The sequence below is a fragment of the Camelus ferus genome, chromosome 12, assembly GCF_009834535.1.
Source record: "Camelus ferus isolate YT-003-E chromosome 12, BCGSAC_Cfer_1.0, whole genome shotgun sequence".
In the NCBI taxonomy this organism is placed as follows: domain Eukaryota; kingdom Metazoa; phylum Chordata; class Mammalia; order Artiodactyla; family Camelidae; genus Camelus; species Camelus ferus.
The window spans coordinates 13,267,947-13,294,625 of record NC_045707.1 but is presented as its reverse complement, the minus strand read 5'-3'; the positions used below and the strand labels follow the sequence as shown (position 1 = coordinate 13,294,625).

At 39.0% G+C, this 26,679-nt stretch overlaps 1 protein-coding gene across 4 annotated transcripts in view; it reads left to right on the top strand.

Annotated features, from left to right (window-relative positions):
• SLC38A4 (solute carrier family 38 member 4) overlaps window positions 1-21,199 on the top strand; it is a 68,969-nt gene extending 47,770 nt beyond the window's left edge. For 3 of the 4 annotated variants that reach the window (XM_032492670.1, XM_032492669.1, XM_014564019.2), the window contains exons 5-16: window positions 253-326; window positions 760-852; window positions 5,327-5,408; window positions 5,495-5,577; window positions 5,678-5,736; window positions 6,615-6,887; window positions 7,019-7,098; window positions 8,515-8,615; window positions 10,527-10,651; window positions 16,221-16,365; window positions 17,261-17,358; window positions 18,873-19,245. In XM_032492670.1, coding sequence (XP_032348561.1) covers window positions 253-326; window positions 760-852; window positions 5,327-5,408; window positions 5,495-5,577; window positions 5,678-5,736; window positions 6,615-6,887; window positions 7,019-7,098; window positions 8,515-8,615; window positions 10,527-10,651; window positions 16,221-16,365; window positions 17,261-17,358; window positions 18,873-18,974 — 1,315 coding nt within the window. In that variant the 3' untranslated portion in view covers window positions 18,975-19,245. Of the gene's footprint in view, window positions 1-252; window positions 327-759; window positions 853-5,326; window positions 5,409-5,494; window positions 5,578-5,677; window positions 5,737-6,614; window positions 6,888-7,018; window positions 7,099-8,514; window positions 8,616-10,526; window positions 10,652-16,220; window positions 16,366-17,260; window positions 17,359-18,872 lie in introns of all 4 variants that reach the window. The other variant, XM_006190308.3, reaches the window with a different exon arrangement.
• Window positions 21,200-26,679: the final 5,480 nt, after the last annotated feature.

Below are 26,679 nucleotides of genomic sequence, written 5' to 3'. Positions count from 1 at the left end.
AAAAAAAAAAAAAAGCTAGGTTGGGGAATTCAGGTAGTACATTTTGCACATCAAATAAAGCACATTCCAGTTCTGTGACGTGAACGGACATTTATGGAGTTCTGAAGGGAATTTTTCAGCTTTCCCCAAATCTACATACTCCTAGAAAGTTAACAGTTTAAAAGGCCAGTGTAATAATGCATTGTAACATCTCACATCAGTAAGTCTTATATTTTGTAGAAGTGTTATTTCCTCCTCTCTCTTCCTTCACAGAATCTTGCTGCTTGCTGTGGCAATCCTATCACTCTACTCCGTTCATCTTTTATTAAAGACCGCCAAGGAAGGAGGTATGCTACTGTATAGACCCAAGAAATTACGTTTTGATTCTCAATAAAAGGTTTATTTCAGTCTATAACTCTATAACTATAGGATGAGTTTAGTCAATTTCCCATTTCATTTTCTTCTGACCCCAATGGCATGGTCTCTCCGTATTTTCAGTTAACTGGGCAAGTGAGAGAAGTTAAAGTCAGCCCGCTCAGGTTCAAGCCATACAGAGAAAAGGACTTTTGATGGATGACAGAAGTAACAGTTCTGGCTTCTTGTTTGGGGAACATTGACCATATTTTGCATTGGCTTTTGAGATTGTGTATCTGGGGTTTATAATTTCCCATGGTGTTTATTTACATGTGTGAGGAGGCTCCAGGGTAGAATTATATTATAAAGATATTTAAGTCATTAACCCAATCTTTCTAACAAAGTTCTTTTAATCTTTGATTATAGGATCTTTAATTTATGAAAAACTAGGTGAAAAGGCATTTGGATGGCCTGGGAAAATTGGAGCTTTTATTTCCATTACAATGCAGAATATTGGAGGTAAGGGGAGATAGCTTTCAACAGACCAGTTACACTTTCTGAAGGGTGTTCAAGAAATAAGAAAACTCGATGGCAATGAACAAGCACTTAAAATACAAAAAAAAAAAAAATAGCTGCTTTTTAGTTCTTAAATTTAAAAAGTAAGGTTTCTTAAATAGATTTTCTGTCCCTCTTTACTTAAAAAGAGCAATATCTAAGAAATGCAATACTATATGAAACTCTGCCAAATGAGTTCTGGAATTAAAATGTAGAATAAAACCTTTCTTGATTTCAAATGTCTTTAATTATTACTTTAAAAAATTAAAGCATTAGCACTTACATCTGTCCTTGCCTAAACAGTAGATGTTTCACAGTTATGACTGAGTCTATTTCACATTTTTCATGATAAAAAATGTCCATTTCCCTTGAGACACAGCCTGCATAGAGTCTGCTCATTGGAGAGAGTCCCTAAAAGTCGTGCTAAGGCAAAACTCTGGCCAGACATCAGAAGCACTGTAAACCATAGATTTCTCGGTTCTCCAGATTCTTATAATTAATTCCTACTGAATGATCCTTTCCAGAGAGAAGCCTAGAAGTACATATTTTTAATAGTGTTCCAGGTGATATGTTTGCCCACCAGCTTCACTGGTCCTGTCATGTTTTTGACTCTCAAAAGGCATCTTGACCCAAATTTCAGACATCCTACAGGCTGCCGGGCTGTATCCTCTCTCATGACCCAGACTGTATCATCCCATAGTGGCACTGACTTCCTTACCTCCTGCCCACTTCCCAGATGTGTTATTCTACACTTCTGTTCTTTCATCTCTCGATGAACAATACCAGCAGCATCCAGTTTCTTAAGCTGGAAATCTGGATGTCAGCCTGAACTCTTCCCTCTCTCCCTGACCCTGACCATCCAATCAAGTACCAGCTCGAATCATTCTTTCTCTAACTTGTCTCTTGAGTCTCTCCTCTCCTTCTGTTCTCACCAGCATGGCTCAGGTGGTTGCTGTTTCTGCTCAGACGGTTGCAGTAGCCATCTAACTGGTCTCCCTGTCTTGAGTTTCCCCCTCTTCCATCTCTAATTCACCCTCCAAAATAACTTTCTCAAATTCATATCTACTCTTGCTTCTCCCACGCATAAAATTCGTCAGCACGCCCTGATTATTTTCAAGATAAAATTTAAGCTCTTTAGTCTGACAGATAAGGGTCTTCGTCATCTTTCCTTTGCCTGCCTTTCCGATATCTTTTCTACCAGCTTCCATCTCTCTCCCTGGCTATTCCCCATGTGTCCTGTATCTCACCATAACAAGCTACATTCAGTTCCCCTACTTTCACAGTCCTCCATCCCTGCCCCGTAACACACATTCTCCAGCTCTCCCTCTATGCTCCCATGTTCCATCGTTTCTTTAGGCTACTGGGTACCACATCCTCTGGGCTCCCGTGGCCTTGTTTGTATGTTACTATTTTTTTTTAAAGATATTTTAAAACCCTCGGGTCAAGAATAGACTTTTGGAGCCTGATGTACCCAAAATTGAGTTTGTTTCTGTCACTATTTGTGACCTTAGGCAAATCACTTTACACATCTAAGTGCAATTTTTCCATCTATGCAAAGGAAAGTAATATTTCATCCTCACAAGGTCATGGTTATAAGGGTTCATGCTTCCTCTCTGTGCCTAGTTCTTGGATTCCATATCCATGTCTCTGGAGCTCTCCCAATGGTTTTTAAATGGGCGTTTTTACAATTATAAGACAAATTTATTTTAATTGTGGAAAAATAAAGCATTACATAAACATAAATTGCAAATAAATGTTTAAGTGAGTCATCCTTAGAAATAACCACTCCAGATTTTCCTCTGTGTCAAATTTAACAAATATCTTGTTACTGCTAAAATTGAATCATCTTGTAATACTGATCTGCAGCTTGCTTTTTTTATTTAACAATATGCCTTGACTGTATTTGCATATTACTCTTTTTAATGACTTTTGAGTTTTCCATTGCACGAATGCACCATAATTGGTTTACTGACTCCCGTGATGAACAGTTTTGGGTTGTTTTTTACAATTGTAAACAATGCTGCAATAAATAAGCTTGCACGGAGATCTTGCAAGGAAGTCATTCGTTTTAATTAATAAAATCATTGAAATTATCTAGGGTTTCTGGAATGCAGCAATTCCTTTAATCCCCTTTATCCAACTAGACCTGCTCCTGACCGATGGATAGTTGGTAAGCAGATAAACAAGATCCAGCCATATCTTAATGATTTGTATTTGTGTCTTTCATATTTTTATATAGTCAGAGTGCAATTCTGGGTTGATTTTGGCAGTAACACCAGAATTGTTTCATTCATTTTACTGGCATTGGGCCATAAGCATATAAGCCCCTCATTCCCCACCAGATCGACTGCTTTACATTTGTTTCAGATTTTCAGCCTTATCAAGATTTAAAATATAAAGCATTTCATAGGGTCCCCTCATGGGTCATCTAACATACTTGCTTGGACAACTGAACTGACTGGACATACAGGTATTTAGCCCTGAGCCCAGCAGGCTGAGAGAAAACAGCATTGTCTGTTATTCCAAATGTAGCTGCTATTATGCTTCTAAATAATGGAATAAACCATAATATGGTCTCTCAATCAAGCCCCCCCCCACACACACACACAAATAGCGTGGCTTTAAGGGAGTGAGATGAAATTTCATACACCATCCCTGAAAATGCGCCCCCTTGGGTTACTCTTTACCATTAGTGGTGATTGTGGCCTAAAAGAAATTATTGTATTTCTGTATTTGGCAACTCTACATTTAGAACATTTAATTTTCTCAATCCCTTGAAAAACGAACATTTACCACGGATGTTTCAACATTAGCAGAATAATGTTGACATTACCCAGGCCTGTCTGGATCATTCTGAATTTTCAAAGACCAAACACATTAACAGTGGTGACATCACTGAAAGTCAGCAATTAACAGCTCTAAAATTGAATGGTACCTCACTGAACCCGTTACCCAAAGATACCTCCTCTGTTTACGCTCTGTAAGATTTAGCGAAGGTCTTTGTAAAGATTAACTAAATGATGTTTACAGAAGATACATCACAGATATTGTAAAAAAAAAAAAAAAATCATTTCATTTCACAATAGAGAAGAGACACTGGCCTGAAATCAGAGACCTTATATTTTGGACGTGGTCTGTCGTCTTCAAGCTGTGTGATCTTGGCCGTGTCATGTAAGCTCTCAAAATCTTTATATCCCTCAGCTGTGGAATGAGGATGGTAAGGTGCGACCTGCTGTTTCGTGTGGCTTTTCAGCTGATCACGTGCAGGGCTAAACAATGTGAGGAACTGTGATCGCCACTATTACTTTTATTTGAAGTTAAGGATGTATTTTTAAACTGTTAATAGTTCAAGTTGCAACTTAGCTATCTACTTTAAATGTCTGTTCGCAAAAACTCACCGGAGGGGTGTGACACACATTTAAACCTTGCAATGTAAAATCTGTCAGTTTTATCTTTAATTGAGTCTTTTGACCATGTGTCAAATAACAAGTTAATATTATACTTCATTGAGTGGATGGACTTGTGAAAAGGATGTTGCATAAATCCCTACTTTACTGTAGGCAAAATTGTATGTTATGCATATGTATACATGTACGTTTTCCTGGGAGAAGGTTTACAGATTTTATAAATCAGATTTTGAGAAGAGTACATGATCATGTAAAGGATATGGAAAAAAAATTCATTGATAAAGGTTGGAGAAGCTATTACCTCGTGTATTTTAAAAATTTTTAATTTTTGCCATCATTTGGGGAGGGGTGGTGATTAGGTTATTTTTATTTCTTTTAATGGAGGGGCTGGGGATTGAACCCAGAACCTTGTGCTTGCTTAACGCACACCCTACCACTGAGCTATATCCTCCCCATCACCTTGTTTTTTTATTTGTTTGTTTGTTTTTGTTTTTAAATCAATCCAGTAGGATGCAGTTTATAGAGAATCAATGGTCTGAGACTTTCCGTGCCACTCAGGGGGATTACAGGGGACTAGACTGGTGTCCACCCCGGGAGGGCCAGAGTGACATCTACTCTCCCCAACTCAGCCTGTGATCCCTCCCTCTCTCTTCTGGCCCCCGCCTTTTGTGGCTGGACCCCTGCCCGGGTTATCGATACTAAAACAGGCGCACTCAGTAAGGCTGTGATGACTTACTACCACTGAGGGAAAAGCTTCACGATTATGGCTTCTCTGAAAACCTCAGAGCTGGATTTAACACAGAATCAGCATTGATACTGTAAACAAAGCTCCGTAGGCAAGAGCCAAAGGGCTGAATGTCTGTTTATGAGAAGCACTTTTGGAAGCAGGACAGAATACACAGCAGACGGCTTTTCCTTCCGTGCGCGGGGTTACGGAGAAGGATGAGTGTCCCAAACGCCTGAACTTCTCACAACTTGCCTGTGACCTCTGTGCTGTGCACACCACTAAGCTGTCACATTTTCCATTTTAGCCATGTCAAGCTACCTCTTTATCATTAAATACGAACTACCTGAATTAATCAGAGCGTTCATGGGACTTGAAGAAAATACTGGGTATGTCTTCTGTTCTCTCTGTAACATCAAGTGACTCGTTCGACTTGGTCTTTTCTGATCCTAATATTCTTGTCTCTCTTTTCTAGAGAATGGTACCTCAATGGCAACTACCTCATCATTTTTGTGTCGGTTGGAATCATTCTTCCACTTTCTCTTCTTAAAAACTTAGGTAAAGTCATTTCCAGTGTTTATTTTCATTTCCTGTTCTAATAGGGAAGCTGACTGGAGATGCCATACTCACCTTGCAGAATCTCTCTGCTAACTCCTAGGTTACCTTGGTTATACCAGTGGATTTTCTCTCACCTGCATGGTGTTTTTTGTCAGTGTGGTAAGTGATTTTTGACACGATCCTTGGAGCTTGGTGGGCCTGTGATGGTTGTGGTGCCTGATTTGGCGTCCTCCGTTTTGTTCAGCATGAAATAGTTCTTGCATCACAAGCAATTCTCTTGTATGCTAATTTGGAATGAGAAAGGAACAGTGATGAGCTTAAAAGTAGTTGAGTTAGAATGTCAAGGCCATTGTCAATAGTATGTTCTAGGCACACTGGATGTGCATTTGGACAAAAGGAACACTCCTAGCAGGAATGTGACAACGACCCAGGATTTAGAAAGGGGGAGGAAGACGAAGTGAGGGGTCTCAGAGGATAAATGAGTAGGCTATATGTAGAATGAGCCATTTTCACATGAACCAGCCATTTTCTCTTACTCATTCTACCCAGGAAGGGAGGGTGACCTTAAAGAAAGTGGAATTAAAGAAAGAAATCCTTCTTGTCACCCCAATCCCACTCCCCTCCAAAAGGGGGAATTTCTTCTAATATCATGAAGGCCAGCATTTATACAGCACTTCCCCAAAGAAGCAAAGAACAAGGGGGTAATGTCTGATGACCCGTATTTCCATTAATTTGCAGAAATGAAATATGTGAAATGGAGCAAGAAAGTGACCCTCTTTCTCATGGAAGAGTTTGCATGAAGGTTGGGACAGGTTCATGCAAAATAGTCTTGTTGACTCTCAGGGATGGGGGTGTCAACCATAGTTCCAACTCTTTGCTTAGAACAGAGGTAGAGGGCGTCTCCCTTGTCCATTCATCTAAAATGAATCCGCAGCAGAGCTCCCTCACCTCTACCCCCTCAGCCACACAGATGGAGTTTTGTTTCATTGTTTTCCTCGAAAGGCTGACTTGTCATTGTTGTGAATGACTGGGTCTAGGTGATTTACAAGAAATTCCAAATACCCTGCCCTCTGCCTGTCCTGGATCACAACGCTGGAAATCTGACATTCAACAACAGCCTTCCGATGCACGTGGTAACGTTACCCAACAACTCTGAGAGTCGCGGTGTGAACTTCATGATGGATTACACCCACCGGAATCCTGCCGGGCTGGACGAGAACCAGGCCAAGGGCTCTGTGCATGGCAGTGGAGTAGAGTATGAAGCTCACGGTGATAAGTGTCAGCCCAGATACTTTGTATTCAACTCCCGGGTGAGTGGGAGGCCGAGGCCTCTAAGAGCCCAGCAACGTGGCCTCTGAGTTTTTATCTCATAAGCTGGGAGGGTCTGGGGTTGCCATCTGTGTTGGGATGTTAAACATGCGATGTTGTCTTTGTCTTTCAGACGGCCTATGCAATTCCCATCCTAGCATTTGCCTTTGTGTGTCACCCTGAGGTCCTTCCCATCTACAGTGAACTTAAAGAGTAAGGCGGCCATCATTTTAGCATTCTCATTTGCTTTGAAAATGTGCTTGTATGTTCAAAGGTGTTCTATGCAGAAGCAGAGTTTACAGCTTTCTCCTCACAGAAAGTTTTTGCTACAATCACTCATCAGTAATGAGCTTGAACCACAAAAGTGTGAATCTACCCCCTGACTCCACTACCTTCCCTGCTTCCTTTTCTCCTATTCCTCCACCCTAATGATCTAGGGAGGGGTTTAGGACAGGGCAGGGAGGAGCCAGTGTCCGTAAGGATTTGGGCAGCGTGGGGAATTTGATTTTGGATATTGGTGGGAAAAAGTGATGGCACCTCAACTGGAAATGACCCACACCCATGAAGACCAAAAATTATGATTAGGGTGGCCTTGGTAGGTCACTGCTCTCACTTGTTGTCAGTCCCTCACCCTTGCCTAGAAGACATTCCATCGCAAGGATGGGCCACTATCTGGCCTTCATTGTCTGATCTGTATAATGGAGACACTGGCTAGACGATCTTGTTTCTTCCAGCTGATAGTCTATGATTCCTTAATTCTTTTTTGCCATTGACAGCTACTTGGAGATGAGTGGGTCTGAGCCCTCCACAGCAGCTTCCTCCTTTACCCTTAGGAGAGGGTATCAGATGATAATTCTCATCTTCTTTACCTAGACATCAATGACCTCAGTCTTCGTTCTCACTAAGTAGCAGTAACTTGCCCCATATCTTCTGATTTAGCTCTTTAAAACCTTTTGGAACATTTTCAATGATTTTTGATGTCTTTAATTTACTTGGAAAAAATCACATGGAGCAGTTACTCTACACTTGATCTTAGCCAAGAGATGAAGAAGTGATAACAGTTTTTCTAGAGGCCTGATGACAGACTTTAAGCAGCTAGGGGCCTCTGGAATGGTTTCCAGAAGCTGTCCAGATGACAGCAGCAGGCATTTGGGGTGCCTGAACTCCTGGAAATAGTGCTTTGCTGATTCTAGTGGGGTTTTGTCCTCAAACCTATCTCACAATGAAATGTGGAGGCATTCTACATTAGGAGCCAGTTTGATATTTGTGTTAATTGCGTTCTTAAATACTCAAGAGACAAGCATACTTATCACCACAAAATTAACTGATCCTCTTCTAGGGAGATAGTCATTTCTAAGACTGAAGGAGTAGTGTTTAAGGAAAATGGAAACAGATCTTCCATTGTTCCCTAAGGCAAATTTAAATAAGCTATGTTTCTGCACTAGAAATATATATATATGTATAATATATAATGAGCTACAGAGACATACATTCTTTTATTAATTTTAAATTTAATTGTAAATTTTAATTGTAAAAAGTGATTTTTTTAAAATTTTAGTTGTAAAAAGTGATATTTTCCTAAGTTAAAAAAAAATAAAACCCAAAGCTCAGTGTTCTTTTCCTTTTCAGTCGGTCCCGGAGGAAGATGCAAACAGTGTCAAATGTTTCTATCACAGGGATGCTCATCATGTACCTGCTTGCTGCCCTCTTTGGGTACCTAACCTTTTACGGTAGGTCACTCTACCAAAGTCATTCTCTTTATGAAAGTCCTAGTTGGAATACTTGTTTTATTTATTTATTTTTTGGGGGGGGGGATAAAGGTAATTAGGTTTATTTATACACACACACACACATATATATATATATATATATTTTTTTTTTTTTTTAAATGGAAGTACTGGGGATTGAACCCAGGACCTTGTGCATGCCAAGCATGTGCTCTACCACTTAGCTATACCCACTCCTCCTGGGGTAGGTATACTTCTTTTAATAACTCTCTACATGGAGCATGATCTATGGATACACATCTCAATTCACATGCTATTTTAGCCTTGTCATTTGACCTAAGAATATGGAACCTGAATCAGGCTGACAGGTTACAATCATTTGTGAATTCACACGTATTTTATAAAAAACATCCCTCAATTTTAATTCTTTTCCTTAAGGGACAGATGACATTTCTTCGGCTTGACTTCCCAGGCTATCCAAAGCTAGACGTGATGAGAGTGAACTGAATCGCAATGTTATAAAGCTCTTTCGGCAGAATAACTAACTAGCAAATAACAAGCAAATGTCAGAAAAAGTACAAATTCTTGATTTGGGGTCTGCTTCTTGTTTATCAGTCAAGTCAAATCTGGGGGCTTGGAATATCAGACAGATTTTCTGGTTTATCTCATTCTATTCTGTTACAGTGGATGGTGTCTTAAGAAAAGAGAAGGACATGATGGAATTCCCTTTGATCTGGGGATATATTATCAAAAAATAAAGTGACGAAGGCCACGTTAGATTATGCCTGTGTGGCACCTTAACAGGACACAAAAGGAGCAGGGTTGTTCTTTTCCATGGAGATGGTCCTATAGACAATTTTCAGGGAATCAAACATTGACTTGGTAGCATATGTTCACCCTAATCAATGTTTATCAACATAAATATATTTTTAAAATACACCTCTCTAAGTTTTTGCCTTTTTTTTTTCTGACTGACTTGGTAAAATTAAATTGATTGCAAGACAAGTTGGGAAGGAAGAGATTGGTGGCGCCATCATTTGCTTCGGGTTTTGTTTTTTTTGGGGGGGGGGGTTGGACTAATATTTGGCTATTAACCAAGCACTGCTTTAGACTGGGCATTAACTCTTTTCTGGTTGTGAATTAACGAAAGTCAGGTCAATGGCATTGAAGGCATTTTTACCTCTCTTTGTCTGATTTTGAGTGGGAAAATTAACGTACATCTGATTCCTTGTCGTTTGTGTCCAGAATTCTGAATGAATGTGTTTTCCAGGAGGGCAGCATCTTAATCTTAGAGCAATATTCATAGGGAGACACTATAGAAATCAGACCAATTCATCCTTGCATTGTTACTTAATGTAATGAGTCTCATAAGGCAAACAAAAACTTGGAAAAAGCCCAAAGGTATGTCTATCAGTGTCATGATGGAGTCATGATTTGTTGAGCTTGAAAAAAACATTAGAGATCATTTGTCCTAGGGTTTCCATATTGGGTTTGGAGAAGCTGCGTCAGAGCTCACTGGGCAGGTGGAGGTGGAGGGGGGGGTGGCAAGATGTGAGGAACAGGCTGGAGGGGTTTAGCCCTTTCATCCCTCTCCACCAGAGGACCTCAGCCTGTCCTCTATTTTGTGATGCTTCAGCAAAGCAGAGAGAGACATCACAATGCAAATGATTAGAGAAGAGCCTTAGCAATTTTATATCAGCTCCTGCACCTTTAAAAGCCTCAGGACCCCTTTGTTCATTTGAGCAAAGGTCACACAGCTAATAAGCTAAGAGACAGGATAACAACAGAGGTGTCTGGATTCCCAGACCTGGGTTCTTTCTGCTCAACTCTGTCTCTTTTGCAAAACATTGTGCTAAGTAAGCAGTGCCGATGTGGCCGCACCAGGTGGACTCATTTCCTTCTTCCTCTTTGCAGGAGAAGTTGAAGATGAGTTGCTTCATGGTTACAGCAAGGTGTACACATTTGACACCCCTCTCCTCATGGTACGCCTGGCAGTCCTCGTGGCAGTAACACTAACGGTGCCCATAGTCCTGTTCCCCGTAAGTACACGAACCTCTGGTAAAAGAATCCCCCGTAGATTAGGGTCAATCAGTACAAATGTTCTGACTTGCTGTTGACTCAGTTGTAATGTGAGTTTGCAATTGCAATGTCCAAGAACATTATTATTTTCATATAGCATTTTGGACCCACTTAAAATTGACCATTTAATATTTGGATAGAGCAAGTCTCTTCAAATGTTAAGTACTTTTTCAATGTAGAGGGAAAAAAAATAATTTCCACATATTTATTTTGTTTTACAGCTTTATTGAGATTGAAATTTATTTTTAAACTCAAATTCAAAAAAGCAGATCTTGAGTTCCTATCTTGTGGAGTAGTAGAAATGAGTAGGAGTTTATATAGCTTAATTTGAAAGCCAAAACCACATTATCTTTCAAATTCTATTGCATTTTCGCCACCGTTCTGAACGTATTTCATCCCCCACCCCCTAATCCCAGTTTGTTGTGCTGCCTTCACATCCAAAAGTTGCCTTAACATCCAAAACTCACCTTAACGATTCCTTGAACGCTAATGAGACATGTTAAGTAAATTACATCCTTGAACAAAATTTCTTGAAAAGTGGTCATATTATCCATCATATGTCTCTTCTACTGCCCCCAAGACTGACACACACCCTTTGGCAGACTCGTGCTGGGACACAGTCCCTTCATGACATTTGCTGTTGGGGTCAGTTGTTCTGGGATCACAGAGCAGGGCTGATCATGGAGACCTGGGCTGCATGCGTTAAAACCACCACCTATGGATAAACACAAGCCTGCACTTTCCTGCCAACTTCTCTTTCATAAACACTGAATTTACCACTCTTTTTAGGGGGGAAAAATCAGCAACATAGTAACCAGCACTGTCCTGGACAGAATGTTCCATACAGGGCCAAACCGATGAAGGTTACTCCTATAATGACACTGTGGTCACTTTAAACGCAGCCTGTGTGCTGAAATATTCTTTGGCACATTCCTTTTCCATGAGTGCATGAAATCAGATCCTTATTACTATGGTGGCTAAGAGTTTACTTTTAAATAATGTCTTGTCTCTTATATATCTGAAAGTATTTCAAATGACAGGCACTCAGCTTTAGCCTAAAGTCAGCTCCATTGTGGGTACAAGGCAGAAGACAGCTGTAGACAGAAAATGAACCATAGGGTAAACTTCCCAAAGCAAACGGCATCGCCAAATAAAGATTATCTGGAGCCTTTCTTTCTGTGTGTAAAGATATTACTGATGAAATTTTGGGACACAGTAAGCAGTCACATCATTGCTGAATCAATGCATTTTATGAAAGAAATCTGTTACGCGTTTCTGTGTTGGTCTATTCATAAGTCCTATATAGAGTGCTTGCAAGTCATGGTCTCAGGAGATTAAAGGACTTGGCTGTGGTTCCACAGCTAGTTGCTAACAGTTGAACTGATGCGTTGCTCACAGCATGATACTGACGGCTGCAGTCCTGATAATGGGCAGCGAAAGTCAGCCTTTCATTTAGTGATGACCGCTCCACCTTGACATTAACAATCCAGATCTCCCATAGAAATTCTTCCCCATGGTAACAGATAAGGCACTGGCATGAATCTGACTATCAGGAATGGCAACACATTTCCCACTAGGTGTATCTCCCATAGTAGTTTGGAAACATTTCCCATCAGATGCCCATTAAAACCAAAACTGACCATTAGAACCAGATTTCAGGAAAACAACTGCTATCCTTTGTTAAGGATTTTTACTCCACATTAGCGTTTATGAAACTTTTTGCACGTACTTCTGTTTCACCCTTACGTTACATTGAGAGGCTTTGTATATTGTCCAAATCTTCCCCTGGATGTTAAGGGTGAGCTCAACAGTGTTTGCTAAGAAAAATGGTCTCCAAATGAATCTCGCCCTTTCTTGTGATTGTATAAACTGCCTTTTCCAGCAAAAGCGTAGACTCTTCTCCTGGCTGACATTCGCCATGAACATCAGTTCAGGTGGGGTTCTTGGCTTCATGAACGAAGCCTCCTTGGAGGTTATGGATGATATAAAGGTGGATCCAGTCTCTCTGTCCCAGTCAATTGCAACAAGGCTACATTCAGACCCTTCTCCCCAACAACGACAGAAGTTGTTAAGGGTGTATTTGTTTGTTTCTGACAATTTGGAGCCAAGATTTTCCATGTGTCAAACACTGAGTCAAACAGCATGGTTCTCCTGGTAAGTTTCTTTGAGTTAAGAAACTCTTGACCAATACATTTATTTGCTTTGCCTTGATAGCCCCACATACAAATAATGAAACAAATAAAACCCAATCTGGATTAAAATCTATCCGTTTTAGATATTTTTTTGTATTCTCCTTTATTCAACTACAAAGTTGGTTCTTTTTCTTAGGAGCCCAAGAAGAGATGACAAGAGTTTTGTTGTCGGTGGTGGCGGTTGGCTGGATTCCCTTTTCATTTCTCTATGCATTGTCTTTTTTTTCCCCCCCGAGTCAGGTTAGCTTTTTCCCTGTTAGTAAAAGGCACAGAATAAATGCTTGAAGTGTTTCTTGAGCACATAAATAAAGTGAATTAAGATGCTGGCTTTCTCACTAGCCATCCAACATTGTTTTCTCTTTCTTAGAAGCGGGAGGGAGGAGCCATGGGGCTGGGGGTGTCTATTATGGGACTGCACCTCCTTCCTGGGGACTAATCACGCCATTTTCAGCTTGTGCTTCTCTTTGAGCAGAAAATGCACTTACTACCATGAAAAATAGAAAACCCGATAACCCTAATGGGTTTATTGAGAACACATAGACTCAAATTCTACCCACCGCACCTTAAAAAAAAGAGAGAGAGATCATATCTCAGAGTCTCTAGCTTCTTCTATTTCATTTGATTATAGTAAAACCATTCCTTGCTCTTACGTTGCCTTTAGACCTCCCGTTTTGAGGCGTATGTAGATATAGTCATAGAAAGATGGCAGGTGTCGCTGTGAACTGGACTAGAACACTGATGCCAGTGTGGTCCAGGCATTTCCATAGCCCCTGTCCTAAGCAGTCCTGCAAAGTGAGGCTGTGATTCACTTCAAAGCAATAGAATTGACTGAGTGATTGATTGATTGAGTTCAGAACTAACAAGGCTTCCACTTTCTACGCAGCCTCCACATTTCCGACTTTCACATGGGGCCCTACATCAGAACACAGCATCTCCTGAACAGGCTCCTGTTCGGAACGCTGTCTCTGGAAACAACAGGTGTTTTCTCGAGAGCTGCGGGGAGCTCTTCTGGAACTGTTCCGGGGTTAGAGGCTGTGGAGGGTGCTGGGGATGTCCCCACATAAGGCATCTGACCCACACTTGCAGGTTCTTGTCAGTTTGTGTCGGTGGAGCAAAGGCCCCTAAGTGGAGCAGCCGGCACGGCTTTGTGGATAATAAGCCGGAGTCGCCTGTGTCCTGACACAGCCAAGGGGAGCTGCCGGGACCCGTGACGCCAGGCGCACCCTCAAGGCTGCATTTTAACCTGGAATGACTAGCAAGCTTCCTTCTACTCTTTTCCTCCACCTAGCACGGCCGGCAGCCTCTATCTCCCTGTTTGCCCCATTGCCCATCTAAGACGTGCACTGGCAACCCTACATGCCTTCAGCTCTGTTTGGGATTTCCTTATTCCCTACTGACTATGAAGAGCAAACTTTCACCATTTATTTCAGCCATTATTCCACAAACTTTCCATACTATTACATCATTAGACCAAATCTTAGTCCTTCTGGGAGCCTTGAGACCTGAGAAAACTGCATTTATTTACATTCCAAGACCCCATACATATAGGATTGCCTCTAACTCAGCTTATTCAGTTAAACACATTATTTCAACAAAGGACTAAAAAGCATATACGTGTGACCTCTGCCCGAAAATAACCTGCATTCTGCTTGCTTAGGCTATAAGTTTGTCATTCTCAGACAAATAAACCCTTAAACCCTATGTGTGTACCATAGAAAGCTTATTTTTTATGTTTATTTTTTGATTTACAATGTTGTGTTAGTTTCTGGTGTACAGCATAGTGATTGAGTTGTATATATATATGTGTGTGTGTGTGTGTGTATTTAGAAAGCTTATTTTAAGCTCGGACAATGTTGAACGAACACTAATTGTAGGTCATAATTTCTAGGATGCTGAGGAAAACAAAATCAAACTGTTTGCTTTGCTCAGTCTACTTTTCAGAGTGAGTTTCATAATTTTCGCTCATCCAACTTTTAAAATCCGTTACAAACTCACTCTTTAGTCGTTTCCAGAGACTAGCTGGCTTTGCCATTCTGGAAGTGAACTTGCCTTTTAAAACTAAACAGATGGCTTTAATTTTTGACAGAGTGGTGTGAAAGGAATGTCACGTTAGACACAGCAAGCCATTCAGCTCAAAGCATTTGTCATTCATACGTGTGTTTCAAAATATATTTTACATTTTCTCTCTTTTAAAAGAATTCCCACCTCTATACCATTAAAAGACTTCAGAGGCAAAGTTTTAAGGGAAAAAAAATCACTCCCAATCTCGGCATTTCTCAAAACGGGAAATCCTAGCTTAACTAAAGTGCTCACTGCTTGCAAAGCCAATCAACTAATTCCACTGAGTCAAAAAAGTGTCCTCTAAAAGATTTCAAAGATAAGGATATTTCCAACTTTGTTAAGCTCTTCAACCATAAACGGCACTCCCTCCCTCGACCCACAGGGATCTTTTTATCCAGTTACATCAGAGTAACTTGAGCGGCGGCTACAACCGGCGCCTTACTTGACCCTTCACCTGCTCTTTTCAGCTGCTGAAATAGGGCTGAAATCTGTCAGGGATCCTGAAGGAAGGGAAAAGATTCATTCTGTTCAATTTAATTCAGCATTTATTGAGTGCCTGCTGTGTGCAAGACACTAAGGTAGAAACTCAGAGGAGCGTTAGCATCATTAGGTTTTGGTCCTTGCCTTTTGGGCATCTATAATCTGTAATTGGCGGGAGGTAAAGGGGGAAAAAGGAGAAAGGAGTAAATACAAAAAGTATTACATTTAAGAAAAAATCAGGGGGCAAAAAATGCTAAATAAAATGTGAAATTAAGAAACGCTGAGTTTTGTAAAAATTCTGTTCACGATCACATGCCAGTAAATTCAATGCTTGCCCTTCACAATGAATCCAGTCTGATAAGACATGATTAAAAATCAACAAGGGTTTTTCCTGCATCTCTGATTTATGCATCTTATCTAGCCTTTTATCTCTTTCTGACTGAGACTATTTTTAAGAAAACATTCTGAAAGCAAAGAAAGTGAGCACAAGATATATCCCCTGAGGGAAAAGTGACCCTCTCCCAAACATTGAAAATCAGCATCAAGCTTGCACAACAATATGAATATATTTAATACCATTGAATTGTTCACTTGAAAATGGTTAAGATGGTAGATTTTATGTTATTTGTACTTCATCACAATTTTTAAAATTAAAAAAAAATAAAAGAACCAGCATCAAGATCTTTTCTGGGAGAAAAAGGAAAACCAAGAATGTTTGAGAGGGACGAGGATATTTGAAATAGTAGATAGAGTCAAAAGCAAAGCCGTGACCTTGCCTTTAAACTTCCTGTTGCAGATTCGTTCATCAGTGATCACACTGTTATTTCCCAAAAGACCCTTCAGCTGGATAAGACATTTCCTGATTGCAGCCATACTCATTGCACTTAATAATGTTTTGGTCATCCTTGTGCCAACTATAAAATACATCTTTGGATTCATAGGTAAGTTTCAGAAAGGCTTTTATTTTGTCAACTCAAGTGCTACCTCCATTAACAGAGGACAGGGAGCCAGTGATGGAAGGTCAAGGATCCCCATCCGTCACAGGCTCACAGAATTCCTAGTAGCCCAGCTGGGCTCCAGTTGGTCACTTTCCCTCCCTCCCAGTGACACTGGAAGTTATTCACAGGATCAGAAAACGTTAGTTAAAACCTACCTCTAGGTCATGTAGCCTAGCTGCCTTTTCCGGCAGACCAGGAAACTGAGCTCCACAATAGTCAAGTCATGATACTTGGAGTGGACCCAGGATTTGAACTTAGGTATTAACTCTGCATCAGAAAAAGAGGAAGGAAGTTAGATTTTACCTACAGGATGCCCTCTGAGGTCTGTGAGTATCAGCTGAACATTAAAAGGATGTCTTTGGAGAAAGAGGAGGTTGACTTTGTAAAGTGTATTATTTCTCTTAACTGAGTGACCTGTTAATATATTTAATTTTTCATTCTGCTGATTTCAGGATTCAGTCAGACTTGAAATACAATGTAAAACTTTAAAAACTCCGGTGCAAGCATTTGGAAAAGTTAGAAGTAAATAGGAAGGGGGTGTGATGGGTTCATAGATGTATTTACATTACTAATTTCCTATAAATTTGTAACATTCAGTCTTTTTGTTTTTTAGTACATGTTATGTATAGTTAGTATGCAGCTACTATGTAAGGTACATTTAAATTGTGTTTATAAACATATCTTCTTTCAATGAGCATCCACAAGCTTATAGTACCTATCGTGCTAAGATTACGGAAGGCTTAGGTTTGGTTACTTTCAAGTGTACGCCCCTGGGTCTCTGCCTTGCTGATTCAGACCTGCTGAGTAAGACTATGTCCTGTCCCGTGTCTCTCCTCAGGGGCGTCTTCTGCCACTATGCTGATTTTCATTCTTCCAGCAGTTTTTTATCTTAAACTTGTCAAGAAAGAATCTCTTAGGTCACCCCAAAAAGTCGGGGTAAGTAAGGTTTGCCATTTCTCCCATTATAAGCTGCTCTCAGACTACATAGAGAAAACCAGGAGATGCATGTGGTTCAAAAAAAATGAATTGACAAACAAGAACTAAAATTCAGAGATGGGCTGGAACTCTCCAGTGGAAAGAAAGAGGGAGTGGATTTCTGCCACTCAGAGAATTCCAGGATTTTTTTCTCTTCAAGTGTTATATATCCTGTGTTGAGTCCCTCCCACCTGTCAAACGCTAATGGAGTCTGCGCACAGGCGCGTGTCCACCACCAAGCTGTTGCTGTATTCTCTGAGGGAAATTATGCCGGAAGGAACTAGGGTCCCTAGGAGTGTTAGGAAGTTATTTAAACATTTTGTTCCTATTCTTTAGGTTTGTAAGGCCAAAAGAAAAAGTGTTGCTTTTGTTCCCCGTCCTTAGTACCTTTTTGTCCCCTGGTGTGGACCAAGATCCAGAACACAACCATTCATTTTTTTGATTGATCTCTTTAGGTATAATTTATAGTCTTATTAACCTAAAGAGTGTGTATTTCTTTTCCATAATAGTATTACAGAAACTTATACTAGAAATAATTGTTTTTCCCAGATTAAATATTATCAACTGCTCCTTAATCAAGTCTTATATTATGGTTGGAAAGGTGCCTCTGACTGAGTGACCCTGAATTTTGCCTGGGAGTCATTCTCCTCGTGGGATTGTTCTGGGACTTGAGGACAGTTTGGTTTCAGAAAAATCCTCCCATCCCCGGCCCCCAAACTTCCACTCTGTGCAGCCCATTCTACTTGGACTTTTCCAGCAGTGTGGTCTTGGCCAAATACTTGTCTTTGTCAGTTTGCCCAGATGTAAAAGTGAGTAAAACTATCTCCTGGATTCTTTCTAATGAAGAAAAAAAAAACTTCAGCTGCTGCTTCCTATATGTAGAATTAGGAGGTTGATCTGTGTAGTAATATATAAGACCCCTTCTAGTGTTAAAATTATGAAATATTTATGTGTGTCTATAATTCCATGTATATTATATGTACATGGGTATGTATATATGTAATTTCAAACACACATACACTTTGGGGTTTTTTTCAAAGAATATGCAACATGCATTACCTTAGGCTTTTGTTTTCATTTGTTTTACAAAATTTAATCATATCATACCTACTACTCTTTTATAACCTGCCCCTTTTCACCTAAAAGATTGTGAGCACTCCCTAGGTCATTAAATCTTTTTCTGTTACCTGATTTGTAATGATTATGGGATATTCATCATTGTGATGTACCAAATCAATTAACCATTTTTCTATTTTGAATGTTTGGGTTAAATCTCTCTAGTATTGTATTCACCCTCTTTCCCCAGCTAGGGTTCTAATTTGATTGAACAGCTGGGCATAGACATCTGAGCTGAAAGAACGGTATAGTTCTGTATGCAAATCAGATTGCTGCCTTAAGTAAACAACTTGTAAAAGCAAACTGTACCGAGTGAGTATAGTTCCCATGTTCCCTAACAAGTTCTCTCTGACTTACAGGCTTTGATTTTCCTCGTGGTTGGAATCATCTTCATGATTGGAAGCATGGCACTCATTATACTGGACTGGGTTTACAATCCCCCAAATTCCAAGCATCACTAACCCAAGGAAAACATACTTTCTTTTCCCAGTGGAAATGGTTGCGAATTATGCTCCCAAAGATATTTGAGTTATCTTGATTGGAATGTTATTCATAGGAAATAACAGGAAGATTCCAAAGATGTTTACCAGCAACATCACCAGCCACCTGCAGAAGAGGAAAATCATTTTTTTTTTTTTTTTGTCGTGAATGGCTGTTTATGTATTTAAAAATCTGTGGAGTCCATTTCTACCCAGGTTTTACTAGAGCAGTGTGAGATGGTGTATTTTTGCTGCTGCACCAGCAGAATAAGAGGAGCTGCACGTAATGGTCATCAGATAATATCCTCTTCCCACCTCCTCGCCCCCTCCCACCAAAATACCAAATTCCTGTATTCTCGGAACATCAAACAAAAATGCCCTGGTGGCAAAGCTATCACCACTCAATGCCTTCCCTCAGTCTTGCACCAAATACTCTGCGTCTATTTAGTAACAGAGGCAAAAGGCATTATCTTCTGAACTGTCCCTGTGAGGTACCTGAATGATCAGACACCAGGCTAGAACATCTTACTGTCAACACAAGGAATATTTTGCCCATCCTGTTTGTGGCATCAAATTAGTGGATTCTTCATTCAGTAGATCTTTTGTAAGTGTTAAGACATCTTACCAAACATAGAGAGGGGCTTGATTTAAATTATAGAGGAACAGCAAAAATAATGCTTACCGCTGACCTGCCTATTCGGGAAGCATTTGCTTACCCATGTGATTCCCAATCCTCTCGTACTTTGGTCATTGAACAATGCTCTCCCTCTCGTCTTCCATTCTCATCCAGAATTTTTAGAAGACCACAGTTCATGTGGCGCTACACTACCCAGTATTGTTTGATACATTTTTATTTGATAAACATTCAGTGCAGGAAACTGTGATTGCTTATTTGTTTCTGTATATAACCTTATTCTGTAGTCATCAGAATTTTAATGTATGGTACATTTGATTTTTATTTTTTACGTGTGTAGTTTTCTCTCCTTCACGGTCAAACATTTATATTCCTGGGGGTGGGGGCAGGGAATTACCTTGACTGGCTCAGAAATCCATTTGTATGTATCTGTCTCTTGGGGATATCTTAAATTTGAAGCCTAAGTTATATGTAGTTCAGTAATGCTCTTCTTCAATGTTTACAATATTGAATATAATTATCTACAAGAAAATAAGGTCCCTACTTGCAAATAATTACCACTACTAAGGTTGCGTCTTTAATTTAGCATGTTTAAAATAGGATTTTAGTTCATTTCGCTTGCACAGGTGTTTGCTGACGTTCACTTGCCATTTAATACAACGTTGAGTGGTTCTCTCTAAAAATAAAAGTGCTAACACTACAAAAAGATGCAAACTATTATTCTTGCTCACTTCTACAACATAGTTACCTGAAATGGATTTAAAAATTAGTACTCACTGCCTAGAATTTCTTTTTTTTTTTCCCCCCTAAATCAGTAGCAAGCATATTTGTGGTATATTTTATATTTTAGTGTAGCCAAGTATGAAATACAAGTAGCATATAAGTATGATAATATTAAATCACATTTCAATAGCTTTTTCTGGAATGTGCCTTAAGTAAATATATATTTGTTTTATGTATTATTTTCTAGAGGCAGAATACTGCAAAATGGTGCACTTTATTAAGGACATTGAGCATTACTAGAAACTATCATAACTTCTGACTTACTATTACTGGAAAAAAATTTGCCAAATAGCATTTTTAAGATATATTTCCATTTTCATTCACCCAAGGAGTGTATCAAAATCGAAAGTGGAAAAAGGTACCTTCTGAGTGTTAAAAAAAAAAAAAAAAAAAAAGTCTAACCTGAATGTATTTAAATGTAAATATCAAAGATTAATCCAAAAAATTGAAAAAGTGTAAAAATCTGTATATATTTTGAATGCTTTACATTTGAAATGACTAACTTGAAAATATCAACATGTGTAATTGTATAAATACTCAAGAGCAATACTACAGTGCCAAATAATAAAGCACCATTTCTCCTCACAGCTATTTTCAGGATTAGAGTTCACATAGACTGCAGGGCAGACGTACATATGGTATCTTGTACTGGTTAATTTAGCCCCATTTATAAACAGATGAAAATTTTTATTTTCTTATTTCATTTATAAGATGGTTCAATGTATTGGGAGGCTTTTTTTTTATTATGGAAAGTGTATATTGGTATATAATAAATGAACTTTTCAAGTGACTATGATGTCATTTTCTTTCTATTGTTGAAGGCTGTGAATTATTTATACATGAAAAAAATTTTTTAATGTAAATACTGTCTTTTTTATATTGGTATATGGCCCATTCTTATTGTTACTCTTGGCATATAACTAACATTTGTAGCTTTCAAAATAGTTTCCCTCTTATTTTGGCAATATACACAGCTCATCCTAAATCATTCTTATTTTATATCATTCTAGAATGAATGTGGAAGAAACGATTCTCTTTATAATGCATTAGGGAAATGGCATTTGGGACAGAAGAAGAGGGAATAGAAGAAAGATGAGAATAGTAAGATAAAGATATGGGAGATTTGGAAGAAGAGAAAGCAGCATGGGAGTGCTGAGAGCTGGGTAGAATGGACTTTTAGGGGGATTAAGAGCTCACAGGGTAAGTGTATGCTTAACTTTTGAAGAGACTTCCCAGTAGTCCTCCAAAGTGGTTCTACCATTTTCATCTTCACCAGTAATACATACAAGTTCCAGTTGCTCCACATTTCTGCCGGCATTTGGCATTGTCTTTTGTATTTTACAGCCTTTCAAGTAGGTGTGAAATGTTATCTTGTCGTGATTTTCATGTCCATTTCCCTAATGACTAGTGTTGGGAATGGGGATTTTTCACACATTTAATGGCCATTCATGTCTCCTTTTGTAATGTGTCTGTTCAAATCTCTTGCTCATTTTAAAAATTAGGTCATTTGTCTTTTAATTGTGTATTTGTCAGAGTTCCTTATATATTCTGATACAAGTCCTCTGTCAGATTGCAAATATATTTTCCCAGTCTATGGCATGCTTACTCATTTTTCTAGAGGTGTTCTGCAATTCCTGTTTTACTGAGATGAGATGGATTGGACTTGTATTGTCATAATTAGTGTTTAGGTTTTCAAATTTGGAGGGTAAGAGTGTTCTTTTCTTTCTCTCTTTTTTGTTGATATAATATTCACTTGTAGTTAGCTTTATTTAATGTAGGCTGATCTAATTCTTGTTTTATCCAGAGATTTGATTAAAAACTAACTTTTTCTACATCACTTTAAATCTTGGTTAGGAGACCCAGTACTACCTAGATAGGCCCAGCACATCAAAAATGCTTTCTGTCTACTTGTAATCAACTTTGTTATTTCTCTCATCCCTTGTTACAGGTGCATAAATGGGAAACAAAAGATATGACTTCATTTGGTTCTTATTTAACACCTTGGAAGTTCAGCCATTTTCTCTTGACTCTGCATTTTCCTTCATGTGCAGAAGCGGTTCGCACAGCCTTGGCTTCTCTAGCATGCATCCTCATGACTATCTTCCCCTACCAAAAAAGATTGTACTAATTATTAGTGTTGCAGAAACTGATTTAAATGAAAAAATCAATTTAGAGCCTTTCTTTATATTATACACCAAAATGAAGAAATTCGGTATAAAAGCCCAAACAACAAGTAGACATTTTAGAAAAAATTATTTGATAGCTGCATGTGAAAGTAAAACTTGATGGAAAAAAAAATCATGAAGTTAATGATGAATTCACATAACTATGCAACAGTAAAAATACCTCTGTACATTAAAGAATAAACAATTAAAAATAATGGCTCATCCAAAACACAGACCAATATATCCTTAATGTCTGGAGAGATAATACAAGTCAATAAGGGAAATATTAAGAATCTAATAGAGTGGTAATGGACATGAAATCATGGATGAGTATTTACAAATACTTTACAACTTCTTTACATCTTTATATTTTTCAATTGAATCTAAAGACAAAATTAAATGAAAGCGCAGTTCACAATTGGGGAATACTCATTGATGACTGAAGCAGAAGCTGAAAGGATGGGGCAGATCCTGGCCAGAGGTGGGGCTGGGACAAGATGGGGAAGACTTGAAGAAAATGATGTAGCATAGCCAGTAGACCAAGATTTGAGTCCCATATCCATGTTTTGAGCAAGTTGTTCAATTTTACTGAGCTTTAATTTTCTTATTTTTGTTGGAACGATTTCTGTGTAATGCAATTCCCAAGATCGTTTAGCCTGGAATCATTGGAAATGTCAGCAGGTTCTTTCTTATAACATAGTCACATCTCTAGCACAAATGCTTGGCAATAATCACAAATAAGGGATGGAAGAATTCTTTCCAGTAAGAGAGTTCCAAAGCACACCTTGCAGCAATGATTTCTGCAGCTTGGTCCTGAAAGTGAACAGATAAGTCAAATGTGTCTGAGAAATACTCAGCTTGCCACAGTTTGCTCAAGGTGATTAAATGTTGATGTGAGTAGATTGTGATAAGTCACGTCTGTATATTGCAATACCTAGAGTCCCCACTACAAAAACTATACAAACAGATAACTTCAAGGCACTATCAATAAACCAAGATGAATTTCTCAAAAATGTTTGAGTAACCCACTGGAAGCCAAGAAAAGAAACAGAAGAATGAGAACAAGAAGAAACAAAGAGAAAACAAACAATAAAGTGGCAGACTTAAGCAATAACATACCAATAATTACCTTCAGTGTAAATGATCTAAGTGCATCAACCAGGAAAAAAAAAAAGACTAGAAGAATGAATAGAAATTATGACCTAACTATATGCTGATTACAAGAAACTCACCTCAAATGCAGTGACATAGGTAGGTTGAAAATAAAAGGGTGAAAAAATAAATGCATACAAATAATAATAATAATAGAAAAGCAGGAGTGGCTATATTCATATCTGATAAAGTAGACTTCAGAGAAAAGTATGAGAGTCAAAGAGACGTCCCTTTGTCCCTATCATGTACATAACGATAAAAGGGTCAATTCAGCAAGAAGACATACCAACCCTAAGTGTGCACACACCAAACAGCAGAGCCTCAGAGACATGAAGCAAAAATGGACAGAACTGAAGGAGAAAGATGAATCCGCGATTATAGTTGTAAACTTGCACATTTATCTCTCAGAAACTGATAGAACTACTAAACAGAAAACCAGAAAAGATGCAGATCTGAACAAAATAATCAATCTAAAAAGGTTCTAGTTGATATATGGAACACTCTATCACCAGCAGTACAAGACACAGATTTTTTATTTCAAACACCTAAGGAATATTGACCGAGATAGACCATATTACGGACCACAAAACAAACCCAACAAATTTAAGAGAATTGAAATCATATAGTGTGTTTTCTGACCATGATGGAATCAACTAGAAATCAATAACAGATGTGCAAATTAAACCACCCACTTCTATATAATCCATGGATCAAAGAAAAAGCATCAAAGGAAATTTTCAATACACAGAACTGACTAAAAATAAAAACAACATATCGAAATATGTATGGTGCATCTAATGCAGTGCTGAGAGGAAAATATATAGTGCTCAAATGCTTACATTAGACATGAGGAAGGTCTCAAATCAGTAATTTAAATTCCTGTACTAAGAAACTAGAAAAAGAAGAACTGAATAAACCAAAAGAAAGCAGAAGGAAGAGTAATAAAGGTAAGAGCACACATCAATGAAACTGAAAATAAGAAAATAAGAAAATCAATAAAACAAAAGGTGGTTCTTTGGAAAATTCAAAATGGATAAACCACTAGAAAGACTGACAAAATACAGAGAGAAAAGAAAGCACTGTGTTTTAGTTTAATGGACAGCAATTTTCCTCTTCTAATGGTACATAAAATAATGGTGCATCTTAAAATTTAAAAGTAACTTAAGTTGAATAAAATATGCTTTTGTTAAAAAAACCTCATTAACATTTTTTGGTCAAAAGAATACAGACTCCTTTTCTTCTAGTGTTTCTGTGCATGGTGGTACAGAACAGTTTCACCATGAGCCGCTCTAATCCTAGAAGGGTGTGTGTGTGTGTGTGTGTGTGTGTGTGTGTAAGGTGGGACGGAGGGGGCCAGGCCAACTAAAGGAGGGTTATAGAAGGTGACCAAATAAAACATGAGTTCCCTGCAATCTAAACTTTTTTCCAAATCAACTTCATTTAATCTAACCAGTTCACTTAATAGACTGATAGGAAGAAAATATTATATTCATGTTATTAAAGAGAAATTGAGTCCCGAGGAATGAAGGAGTAATCATGATCTCCACATTGCACTTGGCCTTCCTGGTCTCCAAGAATCCCAAGTCTGGCTCAGGCTGTGTGTAGCTCCGGCAATAATTCTCCTAGACAACCACCTTTACTCTTAACATTTAGTTTGACGTTAAGTGTAACTGTCACTAAGCTGGAGTATTTCCACCAGCCCTGGGGGTGCAGGGAGGAAGACAGAAACCCGATTCTCCCCCGTTTAGACAGCTCCGCCTCCCCGGCACAGGGTAGTGGAGCATTTGATCAGGGTCATTTGTGAATAAGCTGCATGAGAATGATGGTTTTATGGTCAGGATCCTGGTATTGTCATCTCAAAGGAAAACTTGACTATTCTGTACAAAGTGATGGCCATTTTTTTCCCTATGACTGCCAACTTTTAAACTTAAAATTTTGGAAAATCACCAAGTTTTAGTTGGGGAGTAAAAGATTGTCTAAACCTGGTTTGCAGCCCAAACCTCTGCCCCTAGATGGGTAATCAGCATTTCTTTCAGCCCATGCTAAGTCAGCAGTTTAGAGAGGGCCCCAAACAGTTGCCGTTTTGCAATTATCTCTGTTCCTAAAGGTACAAGTCTCGGCCAGCCGCCGATGGGTTGCTAAGTGGCCACAGTTGCTGCTAAGGTGACAGCAGTCCTCGTCTTGCCGTGTGTGCAGGAAAATGCAAAGAAGAAGATGGACTATTTCATCCAATAACTACTTAACTATAAAAGATGCTCATCACATAGATCATTTTCTATTTAATAGTGTTATGAACTGAAGTACTGTTTAGTAAAGCTTTATGTAATTATTTTCGCTATTTGTTTAGAATAAGAGTTAACTAAATTAAATTATTTTGTTTCCAACTCCAACTTGGCTGATGGGAAGGGTATAAAAATTGAGAAGCTGAGGCCTTGGAGGCTTGAGTGCCGGGGGACCCAGGGAAGCACTCCCACCCCTTGGCATCAAACTCCGACCCACAGAAATACCAAATGACCAGATCCTTCCTGGGGGCCTGCTGGGTCTCCAAAGCAGCCTTCAGCTAGAGGGAAATTTAGAGGAAGACTTGTCATGTGAAAGTTGCAAAATTGCTGGATTCCTGTAACACTTTCAAAATCTCCTTGAAGGATAGATTGCCCAAATATTTTGTCAGAATCGAGTGTTGAAGTAGAGTGTCAGGATGTAGCTTCCTGGCTGACACAGCTCCACAGCCCCATGTTTCTCTCATCAGTGACACACACACACACTGCTATGCACTGAATGTCTGTAAGCCTGCCACCTTCACATGTGGAAGTTCTAAGCCCCAGTTTGACGGTATTTGGAGGTAAAACTGTTGGGAAGTAATTAGGTTTAGATGAAGTCCTGAGGGTGGGACCCTCGTAATGGGATTGGTGTCCTTATAAGAAGAAGAGACCAAAGCGTTTTTGTTTTCTCT